Source organism: Cheilinus undulatus, linkage group 13, assembly GCF_018320785.1.
Source record: "Cheilinus undulatus linkage group 13, ASM1832078v1, whole genome shotgun sequence".
Classification (NCBI taxonomy): Eukaryota; Metazoa; Chordata; class Actinopteri; order Labriformes; family Labridae; genus Cheilinus; species Cheilinus undulatus.
The window spans coordinates 10,805,423-10,826,791 of record NC_054877.1 but is presented as its reverse complement, the minus strand read 5'-3'; the positions used below and the strand labels follow the sequence as shown (position 1 = coordinate 10,826,791).

The 21,369-nt window shown below is 38.8% G+C and overlaps 1 protein-coding gene across 1 annotated transcript in view; it reads right to left on the bottom strand.

Moving 5' to 3' along the window:
- The window catches only part of tep1 (telomerase-associated protein 1), a 45,940-nt gene that overhangs the window by 9,389 nt on the left and 15,182 nt on the right, over positions 1–21,369 (bottom strand). Inside the window, exons 14-42 of the mRNA XM_041803859.1 lie at positions 21,010–21,162; positions 20,785–20,850; positions 18,663–18,784; positions 18,462–18,527; positions 16,622–16,765; positions 16,244–16,535; positions 14,785–14,906; positions 13,956–14,069; positions 13,395–13,512; positions 11,500–11,688; positions 10,521–10,708; positions 10,280–10,421; positions 9,923–10,102; positions 9,659–9,751; positions 9,283–9,418; positions 8,862–9,021; positions 7,630–7,763; positions 7,421–7,509; positions 6,634–6,748; positions 6,332–6,539; positions 6,076–6,196; positions 5,738–5,862; positions 5,529–5,628; positions 5,267–5,422; positions 3,568–3,780; positions 3,207–3,263; positions 2,926–3,061; positions 1,852–2,100; positions 1,484–1,638 (exon numbers count right to left, since the gene is read on the bottom strand). Of these exons, the coding sequence (XP_041659793.1) occupies positions 1,484–1,638; positions 1,852–2,100; positions 2,926–3,061; positions 3,207–3,263; positions 3,568–3,780; positions 5,267–5,422; positions 5,529–5,628; positions 5,738–5,862; positions 6,076–6,196; positions 6,332–6,539; positions 6,634–6,748; positions 7,421–7,509; positions 7,630–7,763; positions 8,862–9,021; positions 9,283–9,418; positions 9,659–9,751; positions 9,923–10,102; positions 10,280–10,421; positions 10,521–10,708; positions 11,500–11,688; positions 13,395–13,512; positions 13,956–14,069; positions 14,785–14,906; positions 16,244–16,535; positions 16,622–16,765; positions 18,462–18,527; positions 18,663–18,784; positions 20,785–20,850; positions 21,010–21,162 (4,143 nt within the window). The remainder of the gene's footprint in view (positions 1–1,483; positions 1,639–1,851; positions 2,101–2,925; positions 3,062–3,206; positions 3,264–3,567; positions 3,781–5,266; positions 5,423–5,528; positions 5,629–5,737; positions 5,863–6,075; positions 6,197–6,331; positions 6,540–6,633; positions 6,749–7,420; positions 7,510–7,629; positions 7,764–8,861; positions 9,022–9,282; positions 9,419–9,658; positions 9,752–9,922; positions 10,103–10,279; positions 10,422–10,520; positions 10,709–11,499; positions 11,689–13,394; positions 13,513–13,955; positions 14,070–14,784; positions 14,907–16,243; positions 16,536–16,621; positions 16,766–18,461; positions 18,528–18,662; positions 18,785–20,784; positions 20,851–21,009; positions 21,163–21,369) is intronic.

The following is a 21,369-nucleotide window of genomic DNA, read 5'->3' as shown; positions in this document are numbered from 1 at the left end:
TCTCAGGAAGCAGGACATGAAGTAAAATGAAAGATACTAAATTGGCAGACAAAGTAAGGGAGTCTACAAGAGAAGGACACTCCAACAAAAAACCTCTAAGGTGCATGGCAGAAAAAGACTTGTGTTCTTCTTCACCATTGTGAACAAAGAGCAGAACCCTTAAAGACCCTGTATAGTTATAATACATCTGTATTTTGGTTTTTTGTATGACAGGCCACTACGTTATGAACCCCCAGGTCAAATTTCAGTCAGATAAAATATCTCTAAGTTTCTAAAATTAAACTTCAAAATTACGAAAATGAGGCAATAAAATCTGCTCCAGGATGGTGTAGGCGTGTCGGTTCAATGAGCTGAAGCCACGCCCACTCAGGAGAAATAAGATCCTCTCAGATTAAAAAAAGATGTTTCATTCTGAATTCAGGAATGCACTGATGCTATTAGCCTGTCCCTCGGCCTTAGGGGGATCTTATGATCAGGGCAGAGCTGCCCGGCTCTTTGCCAAAGAAGACTGCTTTTAACAAACCATAGATTTGGCAATTTACCTCACGACAGACGAAAAACAGCATTTAGCTGTCTGTTTACTGTCAGTGAAGGCAGTGACATCAGCTAACAACAGACTTTACTGAAATGAACTGCTCTGTGATTTTATATCATTGTAGCTTTTGGGGGGCGGGGTCATTTCCCATTGTGGGCCAGTGACATCACCAGCCCACATATTTGCCCCGCCCAAATTAAACCCAGAAAGGGCACAAGTAAAAAATGTTTTAATGGTCTAAATCCAAAATTCAGTCACATGTAGATCTCAGTGTTTTCACATGTTTACAGCAACCATATTCCAACATATTTAGTGTGTTAAGACACACATTTTGGATTTCACTTTACAGGGTCTTTAAAAAAATATCACTTGTGGTATTTTTTCTGGTGAGTTGTGCCCAGGGTCCTTTGACATGCTGATATGTAGATGCTGATGTATGCATATGTATTTTGATGTATGTGAGCATTTCTTTGTCTGTGTTTATTTGGATGTCTAGGTCTCTGTACAAGGTATTACTTTAATTTTGGAGGCTGTGCCTGCACTGTTTCGCATGCTTCCTGTATTTAAGGTGTTCTTCCTGAAGAAGACCGCAAGTCGAATCATATCAGTTGTAGCTACTGCCTCACCTAAGAATAACTGCTTATGGGGACATTCTTTGAGTGCTGACTCTTCAGTTGTGAAAGTAAGGGAGTCTGACACTTAGATCCCATTAACATATTGCATCAGCAGGGAACCATCCAGTTTCTTCTGATAATCCAAGGCTTATACTGATATCAAGCCAGAGCTACCATGAAAAGAATGGTTTTGGCAAAATCTGATAAATGTATTATAAAGCTCAAGCATCGAAGGATCAACTGCATAAAGTCCACCTTGCATAAATATCATTAGTGTGTGTCAAAAATAAATTCTGTTATTATAGCAGCATTACCGCATAAAATTGCACTGTACCTTATCTTTCCCTCCAGACAGCAGCTGTCCACCATCAGGGCTGAAAGACAGACAGGTGACTCCTCCAGTATGTCCTTTCAGCTGCTCTTTAGGATCCGTGGAGCTGGGGTCTGCAGCCAGCTCACTCAGCGACCACAGACAAATAGAGCCATAAACTTATTCAAAAAGAGAAACAGAGGAGAAAATATGAATTTATTTTTCATCTAGTTCAGATGGTTACTAATTGGGACAGAGATAGAGGGACTGAAAATGTGGGGAGAGACTAGGGGAAAACTGTACTTGCTGTACTAACTGAGCCAGACTGATGCTCCTGAACATTTCTGTAAAACATCTTTTTTAAAATTCTGTTTTACTCTAAGCTAACTCACCTGAAGCTGTAGCCAGGTATGTTGAGTTTTGTTCAATAGCAAGGATGTTGTGTTGGTGACCAAAAACTGCAGACTCAATCAGACCTCCCAGGAGCCCCAGCTCTTCATCTTTCTTCTTCCAGACCCTCATACGAACGTCGCTCCCCACAGTCACCAGCAGCTCAGTTTTAGTCTGCTCCGCATCCACACAGACCCACTGCATGCACGGCACAGACACATGAAGGCCCTCTGACGCCCAAATCATGTCCCCTACGACAAAAAAACCCCCAAAAATTCACAGAAGTTGTTTGTTAAAAAGATTTATTTTGGGATTCCTTAAAAGTTCACTGTCTTTATTTTGTACATTTTTACAGGGATACTGTTGTGCCTTAATAGAGGAGGTGATCTGAGGTGATTGATATCAATGTGCATGTTCACATTTTTTTCTGCCTTTATTGTGTAGGACAACCAGTAGGACTCAACCAGTGCTCTGAGGACGAAAGCCTCACGTTTTGTTCCCATCATTGTGTCCTTTAGTATTACAGTTTTAAGTTCTCTTTGGATTCTTGGAAGCAAGAAAGAGGACAAAAACATAATAAGAATAGGGAACTAAGCTCTAATATAAAAGAAAAACTAGAAAAATGAGGCTTGAAGCTTCTAAAATGAACTGAAATCAATTCAGGTAAACTGAACCTTCTTTTACCTCAACTGCCATTTTATTCTCTTTAAATGTATATTTGTATAATGTGGTTTTGAAGTATACTTTTTAGATTGTACACCTTCATTTTTGTGAAAATTTATTCTTTTTTTGTCAGTCTTACATTGATAATTCATTTCTACTATTTCATCCACTGTGCAGAACCTTTTTTGATTTAAAGTGCATCCCCGTGCTGTGTCTGAACCGTTTCAGAGTCTTACTTTCCCTATTGGTGTAATGGTCAGGAAGCAAAATACTTTAGTACATATAATGTAAGAGGGCACCAAAATCAACATAAACCAAAAGCTCCTCATAGCAGCTTTAAATTAGGCCTTCTATCTTTAACATATTAAAAATAAATGTACATATTTTTTTACATTACTTTAAAATAAATTCACCTGTCTCCAGACTGAAGAGTTTGATGCCATCACCGTGATATCCCACAGCAGCATAGTCTCCGTTCACAGCCACACACAGAGCAGCCGGTTCAGACGTTACAGACTTCTGTTTCTTACGAGGAGGCTCCTGCTCACACTGAAGTAAATAGAAGCAAGAATTGTGACCTAAATGTTTGATATTCCTTCCTCTATCACCAAACAGTTGCTTCATCTTTAGCAGCTACTTTAATGTGTAGCAACAGCAAAGGAATAAAAGCTACAGCAATGAATAAGGAGCTCACCGCATCGCTTTTTAATGCTGTGACTGAACGTCCAAGTCCTCCTGACCAGAGCTGCAGCTGTTTTACAGAAAGACAGAAGACGTAAGGGAAAAGGAGGGCGGTCATTTAAAAACAAGAGATAAAATCCTCTATTTATTATAAATTCAGTGGGCTTCTCAATACAAACCAGCAATCTTGAATTATTACATTAAAATATCACCTAATGCCTTTTGGTCATTAACTTCTGTGATCTGTATTAACAGATTGTGTCTTCAAAAACATAACTGACAAATTCTGAATGTGAAATAAAAGCTTTGAGATAAGTCACATCCAATTTATTTATCACAATCACAAAAGTTTCATGCAGACAGTGTTTCCTCACCATGTTATCAGATCCGGCACTCAGCAGCATGCTCCCGCTCTCCAGGAAGTTGAGCGCCTCTGTGGATCCAGTATGAGCCTGGAAACATCCCACACAGGTGGAGGTGGGCACCGACCACACTCTGACCTCTCCGGACACAGAGCCGGAGCAGAGCATGGAGGAGGAGGGAGCGAAGGAGAGACTACGAATGGAGCGCTTGTGACCGGACAGGTTCTGAGGAAACAGAGAAAGGAGACACAGCCTTTGTGTTAATAAACTCTTCAATTATTACCTCCCTCTTGAGAGGACAGGCTCACCTAAGCACTAAACAAGTAGAAGTTTAACATTATTTATCCATGTCCTTATACTACTACAGAAAAACAGTGAACATGCAAAAGTTAAAGGAAGGTCAATATAATTAAGTTCTTTTTTAAAATTCTGATGCCTGCATAACCCACAATGCATGTCAACCAATAATAGATCAGCTTATGATTTGGAAGCTGCTGATTTGGCCTGGAGCTGCAAACCTCAAAATACAGTCTTCAGTAGGCTCCACTCCTCTAGATTGGTGCAGCATCAGATGTATTGCAGGTGTTGTGCAGGACTGTCGTAGTAAAGAGGGAGCTGGACCAGGGGGCAGAGCTTTTGGTTTACCATGCAATTTGTGTTTCAGCTTTTACCTATGGTCATGAATGTTGGATAATGACCCAAAAAATGAGACACAAACAGGTGGAATCAGTTTACTCTGGAGGGTGGGTTCAGTCTCAGAGACAAGAGCGGCTCGTCCTTCCCATTGAAAAGAGCCAGTTGAGTTGGTCCGGGTATCTGATCTGGATGCTTACTGGGTGCCTCCTTTTGGAGGTCTTTGAGGCATGTCTAACTAGGAGGACACCCCATAGTAGACCCAAAATTGCTGGAGGGATTTTATGTACCTTTTGGACTGGGAAGACCTGTGGATCACTCAAGGAGGAGTTAGAAAAAGTTGGTGGAGAGGGGGATGTCTGATGGGATGGATGGATGGATGGCGGATGGATGAATTAATGGTGGATGAATGAATTAATGGTGGATGGATGGTGGATGATCGATGAATGAATGATGGATTGGATGGTGGATGAATGGATTGATGGATGGATGGATAGTGGATGGATGAATGAATGGTGGATGGATGGTGGATGATGGATGGATGGTGGATGGATGAATGAATGAATGGTGGATTGATGGATGGATGATGGCATAGATGGTGGATGGATGGTTGATGATGGATCGATGGATGGATTGATAGATGGATGGATGATGGATGATGGATGGATGGATAGAATAATATAAATCCAATTTTTACCCAATTGTGAGGATGAATTTGTTTAATGTTACACAGAAAGACTTTTAACACACATTTGTTTTTAATTAATATCCTTTAAAAGTTTAATAACTTCAGAATCTCTCACTGTAGCTTGCAAACTCGTTCTGCCTGACTTTCTTCCTTCATCAGTCATAAGTCAAAGTGCCTTCTAAAATTTAAGACCTCTCACTTGTAAAAATAAGACTTTTTAAGAGTTTTTATGGCCTAAATTTCTAAAGTTCAACTTAAGACTTTTCAAGAACTTTTGGGGACTCTGTAACAATATTTTCAAAATGTAAATGTTATTTCATAAAGGGTGCATTAATCATGTAGCGTTTACTCCCAATGCAGCAAACCATTCTTATCGTATGAATGACTTACCGTTACAGTTTTATTCTGGAGCCAGTTCCAGATGATCACGGTTCCGCTCCAACAACCCGCAGCCAGCAGGTGACCCTCAGGGTCAAAGGTCACGCAGTTCAAAGGGCTCTGGCTGTGAAAGGCTGCAACTTCATTACCTTTAGCCGATGACCAGACCTAAACAAACAGAAAAAGACAATAAAAACCAACTCAGCCTAACTTAAAAGTGTACTACAGCTTATCATTTTATAATAACAGTTAAATGTAATTTCTTGGGACTGACTTTTAATGTGAAGTCCAGAGACACCGTTGCCAGATTCTTCTTGTCAGCAGTGATATCACTCGCTGTTATCATGTTAGTGTGGGCGTCAATCAGAGCAGTCCTGTTAAAAGAGTAAACTTAATTCCATTAATCTAAACTAAATTTGAGGATGAAACCGAGTAATACATGACTAGGGCATCTGGATATTTTCTGCCCAGCCCTCCTCTCACCTGCAGCTGTTCCCGATGTCCCAGATCTCTATCCGTCCATCATAGGAGGTTGTGGCAAGGCGTCCATCTTTAAGAAACACGCAGCTGGAGATACCGTCACAGCTGCTCACCAAAGATTTCACTTCCTGTTCACAACCAAGAGTAATGTTAGACTTTTTTCACAGCATGTTTGACATTTGTCAACAACTCATTAAGGCTATTATGCTACTGTGCATAACAGCCATTTAGCTAACACAGGGCAGCATTTAACAGGTTAAAGAGATGAGAATCTCGATCACGTTAACATGCATTTGAGGCAGGAAATAAAAAGGAAAGCTTTACTTCACTTTTGGTCATACCTGTCTGGTCTGTGTGCTGATGACATGTACCATTCCCTGTCCAGTCCCAACCACCATCATCTCTTCATCAGAGCTCACAACCAAACAGGTCGGTTCAGAGGAGAAGGTCGACACCAGCTCACTGCAAAAACAAAAAATGATCAATATATTCCTACAGGTTGATATCAAGTCAGACACTGAACATTCAAAGGGAAAAGACAACATTTGAATACTTCTAACAGACTTTTTCTAGTTATTTTGCAGAGAATCCTCGTACCTGCTCTCCTGTTTAGCCTGACTGTTGTTTAGCCATTCAATGACCCTGACCCCTCCTTTTCCCATCAGGCCTTGCGCCCAGATGTGAGCAGACGTCTCAGGAGGTTCATTCAGGGCTTGCTGAATGAAAAGAGTCGGCCAAGACGAGAGCAGCTGGGCGTGGCGCTTCAAGAAACAACGGCAGTCTTCTAGACTTTCTTGTGAGCCGACTGTAAGAACAAAAATGTAACAGCTGATTGTCAAAATAAGTGAAGAATTAAAGGAAAATTATTAAAAGCAGATTTAAAGGCAAACCAGGCTCACCAAATAAGCTGTAGGTCTTCAGGAGTTGATGCAGGAGGCCGTGACGCACCTGAGCGTACAGGAAGTAGTAGCTAGAGAGGAGGGATTGAAGCACCTCCATTTGACCACTTTGAATCTGTCAGAAGACAAATGTAGGCAGGCAGGGATTAAAATACAAAAAATGTGAGGATAAGTGTCTGACTTGAGAGTATCAAAAACCAGGAAGATTAAGGTTTATTATCTGCTCAAGTTAATTCTCCCAAATAACTGTTTTCCTAAAGTCTATTTTAACATCATATTTTCTACATCACCATTAAGTTCATCTACTGTATCTACTTTTTTGCATGGTAATCATCTTTCCTTATATCAAAAATGCATTTATTCCCCAAATCAATATGATCCAAAAGAACAAATATTTACAAATTATTTCCAAATGTAATTACAGAGATATTTAGGTGTATTCTACAGTGTTATTAACTTTATTAACATGTATTAATGTGCCCTCGTAGTGTGATGAACTGGTAAAAGTAGAAATTTAAAAATATAATAAAATAAATTTATGCCAGCCAGAAAAAAAAGGCAGCCTTCTATTGCTAAGCTGTTTATTGTCTTTAAATCTAAGGCAGTAATAGCAGGCTACATTTAAATGCAGATGATACTGCAGTCTTCACAGTGATAAATCACAATGTAGTTTTTATAATCATTTTACTGCACTAGGGATTTATCATTTGTATTGTTTTGTCTTTTATCCGTATGTAGCCGACTCAGTAGTAAAGTTTGAGTTGAATTGAAGTGAGAGAAATCTCACCAGGCTTGAAGGCAGGTGCATGACAGAGTTGGCCTCACAGTGAAGGAAGGTGTTTGATCCCTGTGGGTCAGCTAGAGCCCACAGATGAGCTGGAAAAGAGACATTATACTGATGCTATCAACAAAGACTCTTAAATTTACTCACTTATAACCTTCTAGTAAACTTGTATATCATACGTAGCAAAGAGGGCTGTGGGTAGCATACTCTACCTGCCAGAACAAGATGAGCTTTGGCTCTGTCGCCCTCTGTTGGGAGGAGAAAGTCCTCGAAGGCCCTCTTTACCTCTGGATTAGTCAGAGCCAGCAGGTCATCGGTGTTGTGGCAATGAGATGGGCTTATGAGGCTACAGATAAAGATCAAAACAAGTTAAAATCTCTTCCTCCTTGATCAGTGTTGACCTTGTGTATTATGTGTGACAGAACAATCAGAGAGAGCATGCTTCTGAACGGCATCAGAACTTTTTAGAAGCTCTTGAAACGGCAACTTAGATCAGCATAAGACCCGTAAGGCCCTAAGCAGCCTCTGATATCTTTTAATAAGTAACTGTTGCTTGAGGCAAGAGGAGAAGGGACTGAGGGCCCATTTACTAATAAATCTTGGAATGATTAAAAATAACAAATAAGAGCACAAGGGAAGTTAAGTGTGCATTTTCTTTCAATTCACAAGGCTGCTTTCGGTAGTTTTATGATGCGGCACAGTGCAATTAATCTGCATATGTTCTTTAATTGCATTATATCCCTGTAATTAACAGTGTCAGGGGTAACACATTTAAAAGTAATCCATCAGAGTACTCACGTTACTTTTTTGTTGCACTAATGTAGCATGTTATTTCTACAACTCAAGGACTGTGCCATTGGTTACCTTTTTCATAAAAGTAGTCTGTTACTGAAAAAAAATCCCCACTTTCCTTTCTCTCCTGTGGCCGCAAAATAAGAGAGAGAAAGAAAAAATAGAAGCTAAAGAAAGCATCTGCAGTGCTTCTGTGCCTCCTAAAGGCACATAGCGGCGTTATAGTGGAAGGTAAACACAGCCGCGTCAGTACATATGCCACTAGCTTATTGAGCTAGAGATGGCAGAGAAGACAGCATTACACTGTTGAATTATCCTCACTATTTGGGATTTTTTGATGAAAAGGACAAGTAACAGATTATGGGCAATGACAGAGGTGCAGTCAGCTAAGTGCCGTTTTCAGAAGCGACAAGTGGATAATGGGGCTTATTTGGTAACACTACAGTATGCCAATGTATTTTTTTCTCTCAATATTCAATGCAGTAGCAAAGCAGCAATGATTATTATTATTATTTTAAACTGACATTGCTCATTCAGTGCGCATTCAAATATTTCAATTTTGATCTAATAGGACTTCTTCTTGCAACCAGCAGAACTGACTCCTGCTGGCCAGCTGAAACAACGCAAACTTGAAGCACTTCTTAATTTGTACCTTTGTAGGTTCTGCACTATTCGGGTGAAAACTGCCATGGGAATGCGTCCTTTGGGTGCCCTAGAAAGATGAAGTGCTTCCTTCCATGTGGCCTGTCGGTTTCTTGAAGATAACTCATTACATGTGTTCAGGAGAGAGTACAAGTCTCTCTCCCTCAGACCTGAAAATCAAGATGAAAAAGTGTTGACCCTTGAACCAATACCAGGCTTAATAACATCCTAAAATACTTGATACAATAGCCTGCTCTTCTAATGCTGCTGATTTATTGTGCCTTATTTTTCTGAAAACCTAAAAATATGACTTAGACAATTATGCTATGAGGCTAACGATACTGTATTCTGATGCTCTGTGCAATAACAAAGGTATCAAAACTTTACATCAGTGAATTTTGCAAATTAGAATAAAGCTCGTCTTATGTTACCGGTAGTGCTGACAGTGAGTGCAGCCAAGGCCCAGCGGAGTCCCAGCATGCCTCTGTACTGTGAGCAGAGTCTGTCCAGGCTGTACTGCACCAGCTGACTCAAAGACTGAGGCAAACCCAGGAGGCTCTCCTTCAACTTAGAAACAAAGTAAAGAATGCTTGCATCATTCATTTTGCCAGCAATTTGAGTTGCATTAGTATACATAAAGTTTAATTAGCAGACAAAGATTTGAGGACTTGGGTAAGATCAGCAGCTTCTTTAAGTTTCTAACCAAGACAGCCTGCACAGTTGTGTTCTTAGCACTGAAACAGCCAACAACACCGGATATCAACTAATTTTAACAGAGGTAAAAGATCTTAAACGTGCTGTTTAAACCTTGTCAAAGGAAGCAAAGTTCCTCAGGTCTTCACAGGCCAGTTGCAGGTAAAGAGGGCTCACAGCTCCTTTCTTCATTACCAGCATCTGGAGCTGCAGAGAGCAGTTTTAAGAGGAAAGGAAAAGGCACATCAGGGAGACTTAACAGGGTGTAGGTATTTATAAAAACATCTATATGGATGCAGAGTTTGGAAACTCTGAACAACTAGAGTTCTCAAGCAATGAAAAACAAAATAACTACAGTGTAAAACAGCAGAAAAGAACCTGGTTGTTGAATGCAGAGTCACTGAGTTTCTTCCCAAAGGAGTCCAGTCCCTTCTGAACGATCTCCTTTCTGTCCAGCATGGTGAGCTGACCCAGAGAAAACAGAATGCTGCCTTTTTTCTTAGCCAGAGTTTGTAGAAGAGCCGCTTTGGATGTGATGCTCACAACCAAACAAACACCCTAACAAAAAAAAAAAAAGGGGTAAAAACAAACCAACATGAGCTACATTAATCTTTAAGCTTCTAAGCGATAGAAACTCAGGCTGTACTTGTTAATCCCTCATATTTATTGATGTCTGTAAGAAAGCACATCACCAGAACAGGTGTTTTTGTTTAATTTTCCATCCATGTGACTGACCTGAGGAAGCTGCTGTGGTATCCAATCAGAGCACAGCTGACCTCTGACATCTTGGATGAGATCCACACCGTCAACCAGCAGAACAAGAGGAGTTTTGCTCTTCATGTCACTCAAACTGGAGTGAAACTCTGACAGCAAATCTCTGAATAAGAATAAACATAAGGGACAACAAATTTAGATCTCAAACAATATGATACACCAGTAAATTAACCCTTTCAGAATAAATTTAATTCCTCGCTACTTGTAAGACTTGGGAGGAGGTCTTTCCTCTTCATCGTCTTTCTTCTTCTTCAACCACTGAACGAGATAATGGAGCAGGTTCTCCACAGAGTGAGCTGATTGGCTGGCAGCTGTGGAGTAGGATATGACATCACAGATGCGATTTTTCTTGGACTTCCCCCCAGTCCTGAGGGTCTCTGCCAGAGCAGCCTGTGTGGATGAGAGAGAACTACTGGTGGCATCGTTTACCATATAAACTTTAAAATCTGATGATAGTTTATACAATACTTCTGGAGCTAAATATAAATAATCAATAATAATAATAAATTAGTGCAGAAAACAACTGGCAGACAATCAAAAATCCTGTAAAAATAATTTATAGGGGAGATCTTATTTCCTTTTTTGACCTTTAAACCCAGTCCCTTTGGTTCTGAATTTAACATCAATGCTGTAATCTGGCTAAAACACAATATGGACCAAGCACTGAGGATATCAACTACCTCCAGACAGACTTTCTCAGAACGTTCAACTCAAGAATAGCTGTGTGCTCTCATGGCTCTGGGTGAAGCTACCACATGAGGGGCAGGCATTAATATAATGATGCACTGTAATGTCCCAAGGAGCACAGATTCTGAATAGACAAACAGATCACTTTTCTTCAGACATAGCCCAGATAAAACAAAGGATTATGTTAACTTAATTCACTTTATGTGGGTCATGAGATACACCAGAAACCCAAATATATATATGCAAAATTATCTTATTACATCTCATTAAAAGTGTGTTCTTTTAGGATATATTTTTGGGCTTCCTGTGCCTTTATTTTCATAGAAGAGAGCAATGGATAGAATGAGCAACAGAGATGAAAGAGTGGGGGAGAGACATGCGGAAAAAGGAGCCACAGGCTGGACTTGAATCCAGGCAGCCCACATACATGGGACACGACCTGACCACTAGGCAATCTGCACCCATAATAAGAGTGTTTTTGGAAAACATCTTACCATGAAGACCGTTTTGCCCTCTCCTGGTCCTCCCTCCACCACCATCATCCCTCCTTTAGTCCGGGCCTGCTCCACCATCTCCACAGCTGCAGCAAGCAGTTTTTGCCTGCCAAAGAACTGCCTCTGCAGCGCCCCCTGGTGAACCTCCTGTTCTTTCATGTCAGACACAGCCTCAGCATCTTCACCCTCCTGCCACATAGGGAATTAGAAGATGTTAATGTAGAGCATAATTTAGGGCCCAGAGTTTAAAATGATATTAATTCATAAAATGATCCAACACAACTGAAAAATGTTTGTTTTTCTAAACCAGAAGTATCCTTGAGGTAGAGTTATTAGTTTTGCACGTTAATGTAAAGTTAGATAGTTACTTCAACTAAATCTGAGACTGTCATACATGACTTGAAAATCTCTATCATGTTGCTGACATCTCGAGATTGAATAAAGGTTGAAAGAAATATGCTAAGTAAAACAGTCCCTAAATGACACCCAACTATAGATTTAACAGGCAATTATTTTATGTAGCAGTTTCCATGATTTTAATAAAACTGAAGTCGTTCTTACAGAGAAACACCAAATGAAAAGAGCAAATATTTTTGTTGCACCAGTTTATAAAGAACTTGAACATAAAATTATAGTAATAAAGTGTAAAAATGCTTTCATTATTAAAAAAAACAAGAGCTGTCTTCCACCTCGTAGTTATTTCAGTATATAAAATGTCTAAGGTATATTAGGTAGTGGTGAGCGTATCAATCCTAAAGTATCGATATATCGATATTTACAAAGTACTCATTTGGTATCGAGTACTTTTTAAAAGTATCGATATTAAATGAGTACTTCAAAAAAACGTCTAACCGTGCACCCCATCGGTTTGTTTGCAGTCACTCTCGTCCGTCTGTTGTGCCATAAGTCTGCTGCTGCACTGTTTTCCGTGTCATGTGACTTTGGCGACCAATCAGATAGAGCAAACGCGCACATACACACTCAAGGCATCAGCACGCACACACGGTTATTCAGAGTCCTCATGTCTGTATCAAACTGGAGAGAACACTAGAAATAAACTGCTGCAGCTTTGTAAAATAACTTTCCACAAAAATGCAAGGTGAGTCAGCATTTCCAGTGTTGAACAAGTTTTCATCTCAAAGTTATGAAAAACTGATGCACGAAGAGGATTTTAGAGTCATGTCTAATCTGCACCGCTTACTTTCCGACAAAAGACATTGATGGTGTTTTTCATTGAGCCAAAGCCACAGCTAGAGCTGTTAGTCATAAAAACCAGGAAAGAAAGAAGCTCTGTAGCTGACTCTGATGCATGTGCGAGTCATTTTAATTGACTTTGAGAGTGTACTTCTAAATCCGTTCCTCTTTATTACTGTTTAATAGTTTTTCTCGTATAATTTGACTGCCTTTTCCAAAAGTTTGGAAAGTTTTTTTGCAGCATTTTCTTAAACCACACATTGAATAGTAAACAGATTAATTAACTAATTTAAACAGTCTAACCATTAGGTACAGTGGGAGAACACAAAAGATAAAAACAAGTCCCATATTACAAAAAACATATAAGTTAAAATCCTGCTTTGAAATATGTTTTACCCCAATACTTAGTTGATAGTTAAAGATTACTTAAAAAAGAATTAGTTCTATTTATTAAGACTGATAAATAAATGATAGATTATGTTTTTTGAGTTTTTATTGGCCTTATTAATATCAATTTAATAAGTATGTATACTGCTGCTTTTATAAGTAAAAAGTATCGGTATCGAGTATCGGTATCAGTGATACTGGTCCTGTATTTATTTGGTATTAGATCGATATTAAATTTTGCAGTATCGCCGACCACTAATATTAGGTAAGGTGTCTAGATATATCTTATCAACTAAACTGTGCAGCTAACTCACGTCCACAAACTGCATTACGACAGCCGTCCACATGTCCTCCAGCACAGCTTTGCCAAACTCCTCCAGTTTTTTCAGATATGGTTTTCCCTCCACAACGCCTCCCCACTCACATGGGTAACTAAAGCGGGGAAAAAAATTACAAAAAGCCTTAGTTAAGACACCAAAATTTGTTTTAAAGTCATGCTTTTGTTTTTATGAGTGTTCAAAGAGGATAGATGATCAAGAAAATGACAGATTTATGCTGACAACACAATTTCTGAACTTGTACAAATTAATTTAACTTTTACTTATAACTACAACTTTTATATTCAGCAGCTATTGCAAGTGTACTAAATGTTGCATAAATTATCAATCTGTAAGATTTGAAAAGCATAGGTTGATTTGTTTATGATAAAAGCTGCACCTTTATGTTGACATATACAGTTGATACAGTATCTTCTGGTGTTAGAATTTAAATCAAATTATTGATTAAAAAGCAATTTTAAAGGTATTAATACAAATAATTTCACAAAAATTCTCCTCAGACTTCATTACAATGTTGATGTGATTGAGATGACTCACTTCTCCATGACCTTGACTTTACTGTCCCGGATCATCTTCTTCAGAGAGGACATTTTAGACTCAGCCTCCTTTGATTCAGGAGCAAAGTGCGATCTCCACGCCACTGGTACTGATCTGAGAAATAGCAAAGGAGTTAAAATATAGAGAATTTTCACACTAAAATGTATCTATCAATTGAAAAGTGACTAGATCTATGCTGTATATACATATATATATATATGTGTGTGTGTGTGTGTGTGTGTGTGTGTGTAATTTTTAAGCCAAATATCTACATAACCTCAAATACATAGACATATTCTAAGAGAAGTTTATGTCAGTGACTGCTACATGAGGAAGCCTGATCTGCTACTGGAAGCTGCCGTGTTGCTGTTTGATTTCATTCATGTTTTGGACCTCGATTATCCTCTGCAATTGGCTGCATGATTTGTCACCCATACTCCCCATAACAAAGTCATCCCTTTCCAACATACAGCCCCTGTAACACTGGGGCCTCACTAAAAATTTCTAAGATGAGAAAAGATGCGCTACACAACTCCCTTCTAAGCGATCCCAAACTGCTTTGAAAGTCTGCGAACCGAGAGAGTCCTAAAATCAAAACAGGATGTAAGCAACGACGCTGAGCATTGCATCTCTGCTTGTCATCTTTTGTTTCTGATTTTATTTAGCCTTGGCAACAGCATTTACAAACTGTGCATTTAAAAATTACTGTTATTTCAGTGTTGGAAACCATTTTAATGAACGACAAACACTTTACAAAACATCATTTAAACATCTGAAAAAAAAAAACAGCCTTACGACAGAGTGTTGGGTGTGAGCGACTGAAACATACCTGGAGATGTTTGGATCTCTGAAGTAGCAGAACATTCGCTGGTTGGCAGAGTCAGGGTAAAGAGCCTTGAACTGACGGATCTCCATCTCTGTGATGGACAGGCCTGCTGGGGCAGAGGAAAGCTGCACACCAAGGATAAAAATAATCAGCATTTTTATGTTTTGAAGGAAATTTTGAATCCAAACATACTACAAAAAAATGGTTAATTAATGGAAGTATGAAATGTTAAAGAATTTAAGAAGAGTGAGACATTAAAAAAAATGTAAAGAATCTAGTTAAAAGCTGTTTTTTTAATGAATATACCTGAAAAAATCAACAAGCACTGGGAAGTAAAGCAGCATGGGGAGTTCTTATCCATGAATTATGATGTGAATTTGCATGGGAGTTAAGATTAAAAACTTCACATGCCAATTAGGGCAGGGCAATGTATACATTTTTCAAGAAATAAATGGCAAATGTTCAAATGAGACATAAGGTAAAACATTTTTTTTCACTATTATGTTGCTATTGATTAAAAAAATAGATGTAAAGCCCAATGCTCAGTAAAGAGACTGTTTACAGTAAAAAAAACACGTACAGTAATGTGCCTACTGTCTACTAGATAGTCTACTGGGAATTTTTAGTCTAAATTTAGAATTTTCATTGGATTCACGTGTTCATTTCAGAGCACATATGTTATTTGTAAAACATAACACTACATTGATACCTGTTTGATACAATGACACAAAAACAGAAATCCAAAACACCCAGTACTGGGTTATTTTATTGTTTTAACTGTTAAAAGTTGCAGGAAAACTCCTGTACACTGTCTAAATTGCATAGATGTGTGGCAACATTTGGAAAAGTAGGTATAACATGGAAGGAACGAATGATTTCCAAATATTTCCAGCATATTTGTGCCATTCAGACAGTGCTCTCTCCCTTTTAGTTGAAAATATGACTAAAGAGCATCAAGTTTCTATAATATGTACCTAATAATAGATATTTTATATTTTGAAAAAAAAACAATATGGCACATTTTAATGACCTCAATATATGGAAATGCTGCTGATTTTTGTGTTCAGTCTAGACAGTGTGAATGAGTTTTTTTTTTTTTTTTTACTTTTGCTAATGAAAAATACAGAATTGGCCACTACAGCACGTTTAGGACTCCTATTTTTGTTGCAGAAGTATATAAAAGATTTCAATATGGTTGTATATTTACTATTTTTTAATTCTGGCATTGTTACAACCACTTGTTATGTTTTAACAGAAATAATAACAATGTACTGTATATATTTTGTATATTGCCATTCACCTAAAAAAGTATTGAGATATGACTCAACCTTTAATGCCAGTTTTTACAAAAAAAAAGTACTTGAGCAGAAGAATATCAGTTTCATTATTTACACTGAGCAAATTTTATTCTCAACCTTTCCTATCAGTTCCACACATTTTATATAATACTGTAAAGTCTTACCCAGCTGTACTGTGGCAGGTCAGGGAGGTCAGGTTTTGGAGGCACCAGGCCGTACCTCTCGCCCAGGATTCCCACCATCATCTGACTGCGACAAACCTCCGACAGGCACAGCTCTGCAGCTCGCTCCGACTCCTCCTCTGTCACTCCCCAACGCAGCTCCACCTCCTGCAGGTAGAGGCAGTGCTGGGCGGCACGGCGCCTGAGCTCTGGGAACACGCTCCGCACCAGGATGTCGCGCTCAGCATGCATGTCTCTGAAGGTGGAGGAGATAAAGACACGAACGCCTCGCCACCTGGAGACAGAAGAAGGAGACAGAGTTAAACGGGTGAGGAAAAGACAAAAGTTAGAGAGCTGTTTTGAATAAATAAAAAAACCTACCTTAACTTGGGGCTGGCTGGTATTGAGACAATGTTGTTTGATGTTAGGGCATCTTTAGCTCCGACTGGTGGTGGGATGTTATACAGTCTGTCTAAATTCTCCACATGGTCCAGCAGTCTGGATGATCCTCGCTCCGCCACAAACCTGGACACATGGTTGAGTAAGATCTCTTAAAACAAACTAAAGTGTACATATCATCACAGAGAAACTGAGTGCCATTAGATATCTGTTCTTTTTAAACATGTTTGTTTTGTCCTAGCTCTTTGTTTAATTTTTTCCAGGGATTTACTTCAAAAAGTTAAAACTTTAATAAACTGAAGATTCATCTCATAAAAAGTGAAATATTTGTTTTAAATCTTGATGATTACTGCTTACAACTCTCAAAATTCCAAAATCCTCTATCTCAAAACATTAGAATATTGTGGAAAAGTCACATTTGCAAAGGTTTCCTGAGCCCTCATTCTCTCACTCTGGTTCAGCACACACAACCACAATCACGGGGAAGACTGCCAAGGCTGAGATAAAGCATATTTATGGAAAGTTGACTGAGAGAGAAAAGTGTGGTAAGAAAAAGGAGCACAAGCATTGTCAAAAAAGCAGTAGAAAACTTAGGGGAGCTTCACAAGGAGTGGACTGAGGCTGGGGTCAGTGGATCAAAAACCCACCATACACTGACGGGTCCAGGAAATGGACTACAAGTGTCATGTTCTCAGTGTCAAATCACTCCTGAACCACAGACAAGGTCATAAGTGTCTCTATTGGGCTAAGAGAAAAAGAAGTCAACCATTGCTCAGTGGTCCAAAGTCCTGTTTTCAGATTAAACTAAATTTTTTATTTCATTTGGGAATCAAGGTACCAGAGACTGGAGGAATATCAGAGAGGACAGAATCAAAGCTGCTTGAAGTCCATAGTTTTCAGTGTCCACAGTCAGTGATGGTTGGGGTGCCATGTCATCTGCTGCTGTTGGTCCACTGGTCTTTACCAAGCCCAGAGTTAACGCTGTCAGACATCTACCAGGAGATTTTACAGACCTGCATGCTTCCATCTGCTAAGAAGCTTTATGGAGATTCTGATTCCCTTTTCCAGTAGGATTGGACTGACAGGACTGTCAAGAGGAAGATGAGAGACACCAGACTCAAAACAGACCACTGAAGGCTGCTATCAGAGCAACCTGGGCTTCATAACATCCCGGCAGTGCCACAGACTGATCGCCTCCATACCACATTACATGGATGCAGTAATTTGTGCACAAGGAGCTCAAACCAAGTATTGAGCACATAAATGAGCATAATTTTCCAGAGGGTAAAAATTTCTGTATATAAATCCTATTTTGGACGAGTGTTTTGTGATATTCTAATATTCTAAGATAGTGGATTTTTGATTTACATGAGCTGCAAGCCGTAATCATCAATATTGAAATATTTCACTTTGTATGAGATGAATCTAGAATATAAGTAAGCATCATTTCTTTAATTAAATCACAGGGGAAAATAATATGTATTTTTCATAATAGATGCATATATTGATGCATTTTTAGATATTTTAAATGTCAATTTAGCTGATATTGATGGTGATATAAATGGCTTTTTTAAATTTTTCATCCCACAGGTCACTTTTTCTGCCTGGTAAAAAACCCCTGTTTTGATCTAGCAGCTAAATATTTCAGATGTCAGCATTAAATTGACTGGACACAACAATTAAGCATTAATAAGTGATTTTTGTTCATGTCACATTATCACAAACATGGCTGATAATGGCCGATACTGATACTGAACTGATGCATCAGTGCATCCATGGTTATAAGGTAAGTGTTGGCCAAAGAAGCAACTTAACTTTTTACCTGAGGATTTGTTCACTGAAGCCTCCCAGTCTCACACATTTGCTGTCGGATGTGTTTCCTTGCTTTCTGCAAATAAATGAAAAAACAAAACATGATCAGTTTAAGATAAAATAGACTTTAGGGTGGAGATAGGGGATGGGGCCTTTGACTGCAGGTTATAGGAGTAACAGCAGCTCCAACAACAACATATTCTTACTTTACCTATCTGAAAGGTAGATCTCAACCAGGAGGGATTTGTTGTTAATGCCCTTGCAGTAGTTGCTGATGGCCCAACTTAGCGAATGAGGTACGTAGTTGTCCGTCAACACGATGATGTTGTCAATCTGAGACACAAAAGTATGCAAGGTCAGAAGAACAAGGAAGCATCCTGTTATGGTTTTGATGTTTGTTGTTTTTGGTTTATCTTCAGATCATGGTGAATGACAACACGAAAAATAGAATATCATGAAAAAGTTCATTTTTTCCTGTGATTTAATTCACAAAGTGAAGCTTCCATACATTTTAGATTTGTCTCATAGAAAATTAAACATTTCAAGACTTTTTTCTTTTAATTTCAATGATTATGGCTCATAGATCAGGAAATCAAAAATACATTACCTCAAAATATCAGAATATCACAAAACACCAGTCCAATAAAGGATTTATGATATAGAATTGTTGACCTTCTGGAAAATTATGCTCATTTATGCACTCAGTAATTGGTTGGAGCTCCTTTTACCCAAATTACTGTATCTATTTGATGTGGCATGGAGGCGATCAGTCCGTGGCACTGCTGGGGTGTTACAAAGCCCAGGTTGCTCTGTGAGCAGCCTTCAGCTCATCTGTATTGTTGAGTCTGGTGTCTCTCATCTTCCTCTTGACATTTCCCCAGATATACTCTATGGGGTTCAGGTCAGACCAGTTAACTGACCAGCCAAACACAGTAACACCATGGTCATTTAACCAGTTCCTGGTTGTTCTGGCTTCACTGTGGACAGGGGCCAAGTCCTGCTGGAAAAGGAAATCAGAATCTCCATAAAGCTTCTCAGCAAATGGAAGCATGCAGGTCTCTAAAATCTCCTGATAGATGTCTGACAGTGTTGACTCTGGACTTGATAAAGACCAGTGGACCAACAGCAGCAGATGACATGGTACCCCAAACCATCACTGACTGTAGACACTGAAAACTATGGACTTCAAGCAGCTTGGATTCTGTGTCTCTCTGATCTTCCTTCCAGTCTCTGGTACCTTGATTCCCAAGTGAAATTAAAAATTTAGTTTAATCCAAAAACAGGACTTTGGACCACTGAGCCACGCTCCAGTTCTTTTTCTCTTAGCCCAAGTGAGAAGTTTATGACTTTGTCTGTGGTTCAGGAGTGGATTCCTATTAGGAACATGACACTTGTAGTCCAGTTCCCGCACCAGTCTGTGAATGGTGGGTTTTGATCCAGTGACCCAAGCCTCAGTCCACTCCTTGTGAAGCTCCCCTAAGTTCTTTAATCTGCTTTTTTGACAATGCTTGTGCTCCTTTTTCTTACCACACTTTTCCCTTCCAGTCAACGTTCCATAATCTGCTTTGATACAGACTCTGAGAACAGCCGGCCCTGTCAGCAGTGACCTTCTGTGGCTTACCCTTCTTGTGGAGGGTGTCAGTGATTGTCTTCAGAACAAGAGTCCAGTCAGCAGTCTTCCCCATGACTGAGGTTGTGTGTGCTGAACCAGAGTGAGAGAATGAAGGCTCAGGAAACCACAATACTCTAATGTTTTGAGAAAGTGGATTTTAGATCTTTGAGAGCTGTAATCATCAAGATTAAAATGAAAAAACGTCTTGAAATGTTTCACTTTGCATGAGATGAATCTATATGAAAATTCAGCCTTCTGAAGTAATAAAAACACCCTTTACATGATATTCTTTATTTTTTGAGATGCACCTCTATGTAAGAAATACATCCATTTTTTGATAAAAACGCATAAATTAGTCATGAATGCATATCTTTTATAATAAAAATGTCTTTAACGAAGGTAAATAAATATGTATGCAATATCATCAAATTAATAAGTTAAATATAAAAGCACTTTGATAAATTTTGCAAGACTAAAATGGTTGATAATCATTACAATAGACTTGTTAACCACTTGAACTTACCTAATTTAAACAAGATATTTTCACCCCTATAAAGCATTTTTCAAATAAATTAAAAATTCCTTTAAATATGTATTTGTTTTTAATGAAATATAAGACATAGATATTATCTTTTAAGACTGCTGGTTTTACAGATTTTATCTTTAAAATGTAAAGTTGGTGGCATTGTTAAAATGAAAATCCGCCTGTAAAAAAACCAACCTTATTTTTCTTGTTAAGTATTTTGGAGAAATAGTCTCGGTCACTAGATGATGCTTCCTCAAATGCCTGTAAAAAAAGAGGAAATTCTTCATAAAAACAGTCCATGTATAATCAATCATAGCTAGTTTGATGTTAATGACTGTTGTAAAATGATTTAAAGTGGATTAAAATTATTTCTTGTTACTATATAGCAGTTAGGATGCTGTAGAAAAGAAAAACACTGACCTTCAATTGTTTCATCACACTCCTGACATTCTCCAGGAGGACATCAGACTTTAGCTGGACATCTTCTCCACTACCCCAATCAACCATGCAGAGCTGAGCGTCCTCAGCACTGCTGTGGATCATCAGAGAGAGCAGAACCCCGATCTCCTGAACCTGAGAGGATGCAAACACAGGGAGGGGTAAGATTTTATGAAAATGACCAGAACAATGAGCACATTTATGTTATTGCTGTAGCTTCTTTGCAGCATCATGTGATTATGAAGCCATGTTGGGGTCAGGATGTGAGGGACAGCCATTAGCCTGTACACTGCATTTATCAAAAAATTTCTACATGCAAAGCATACACTTCACAAAAAAGGG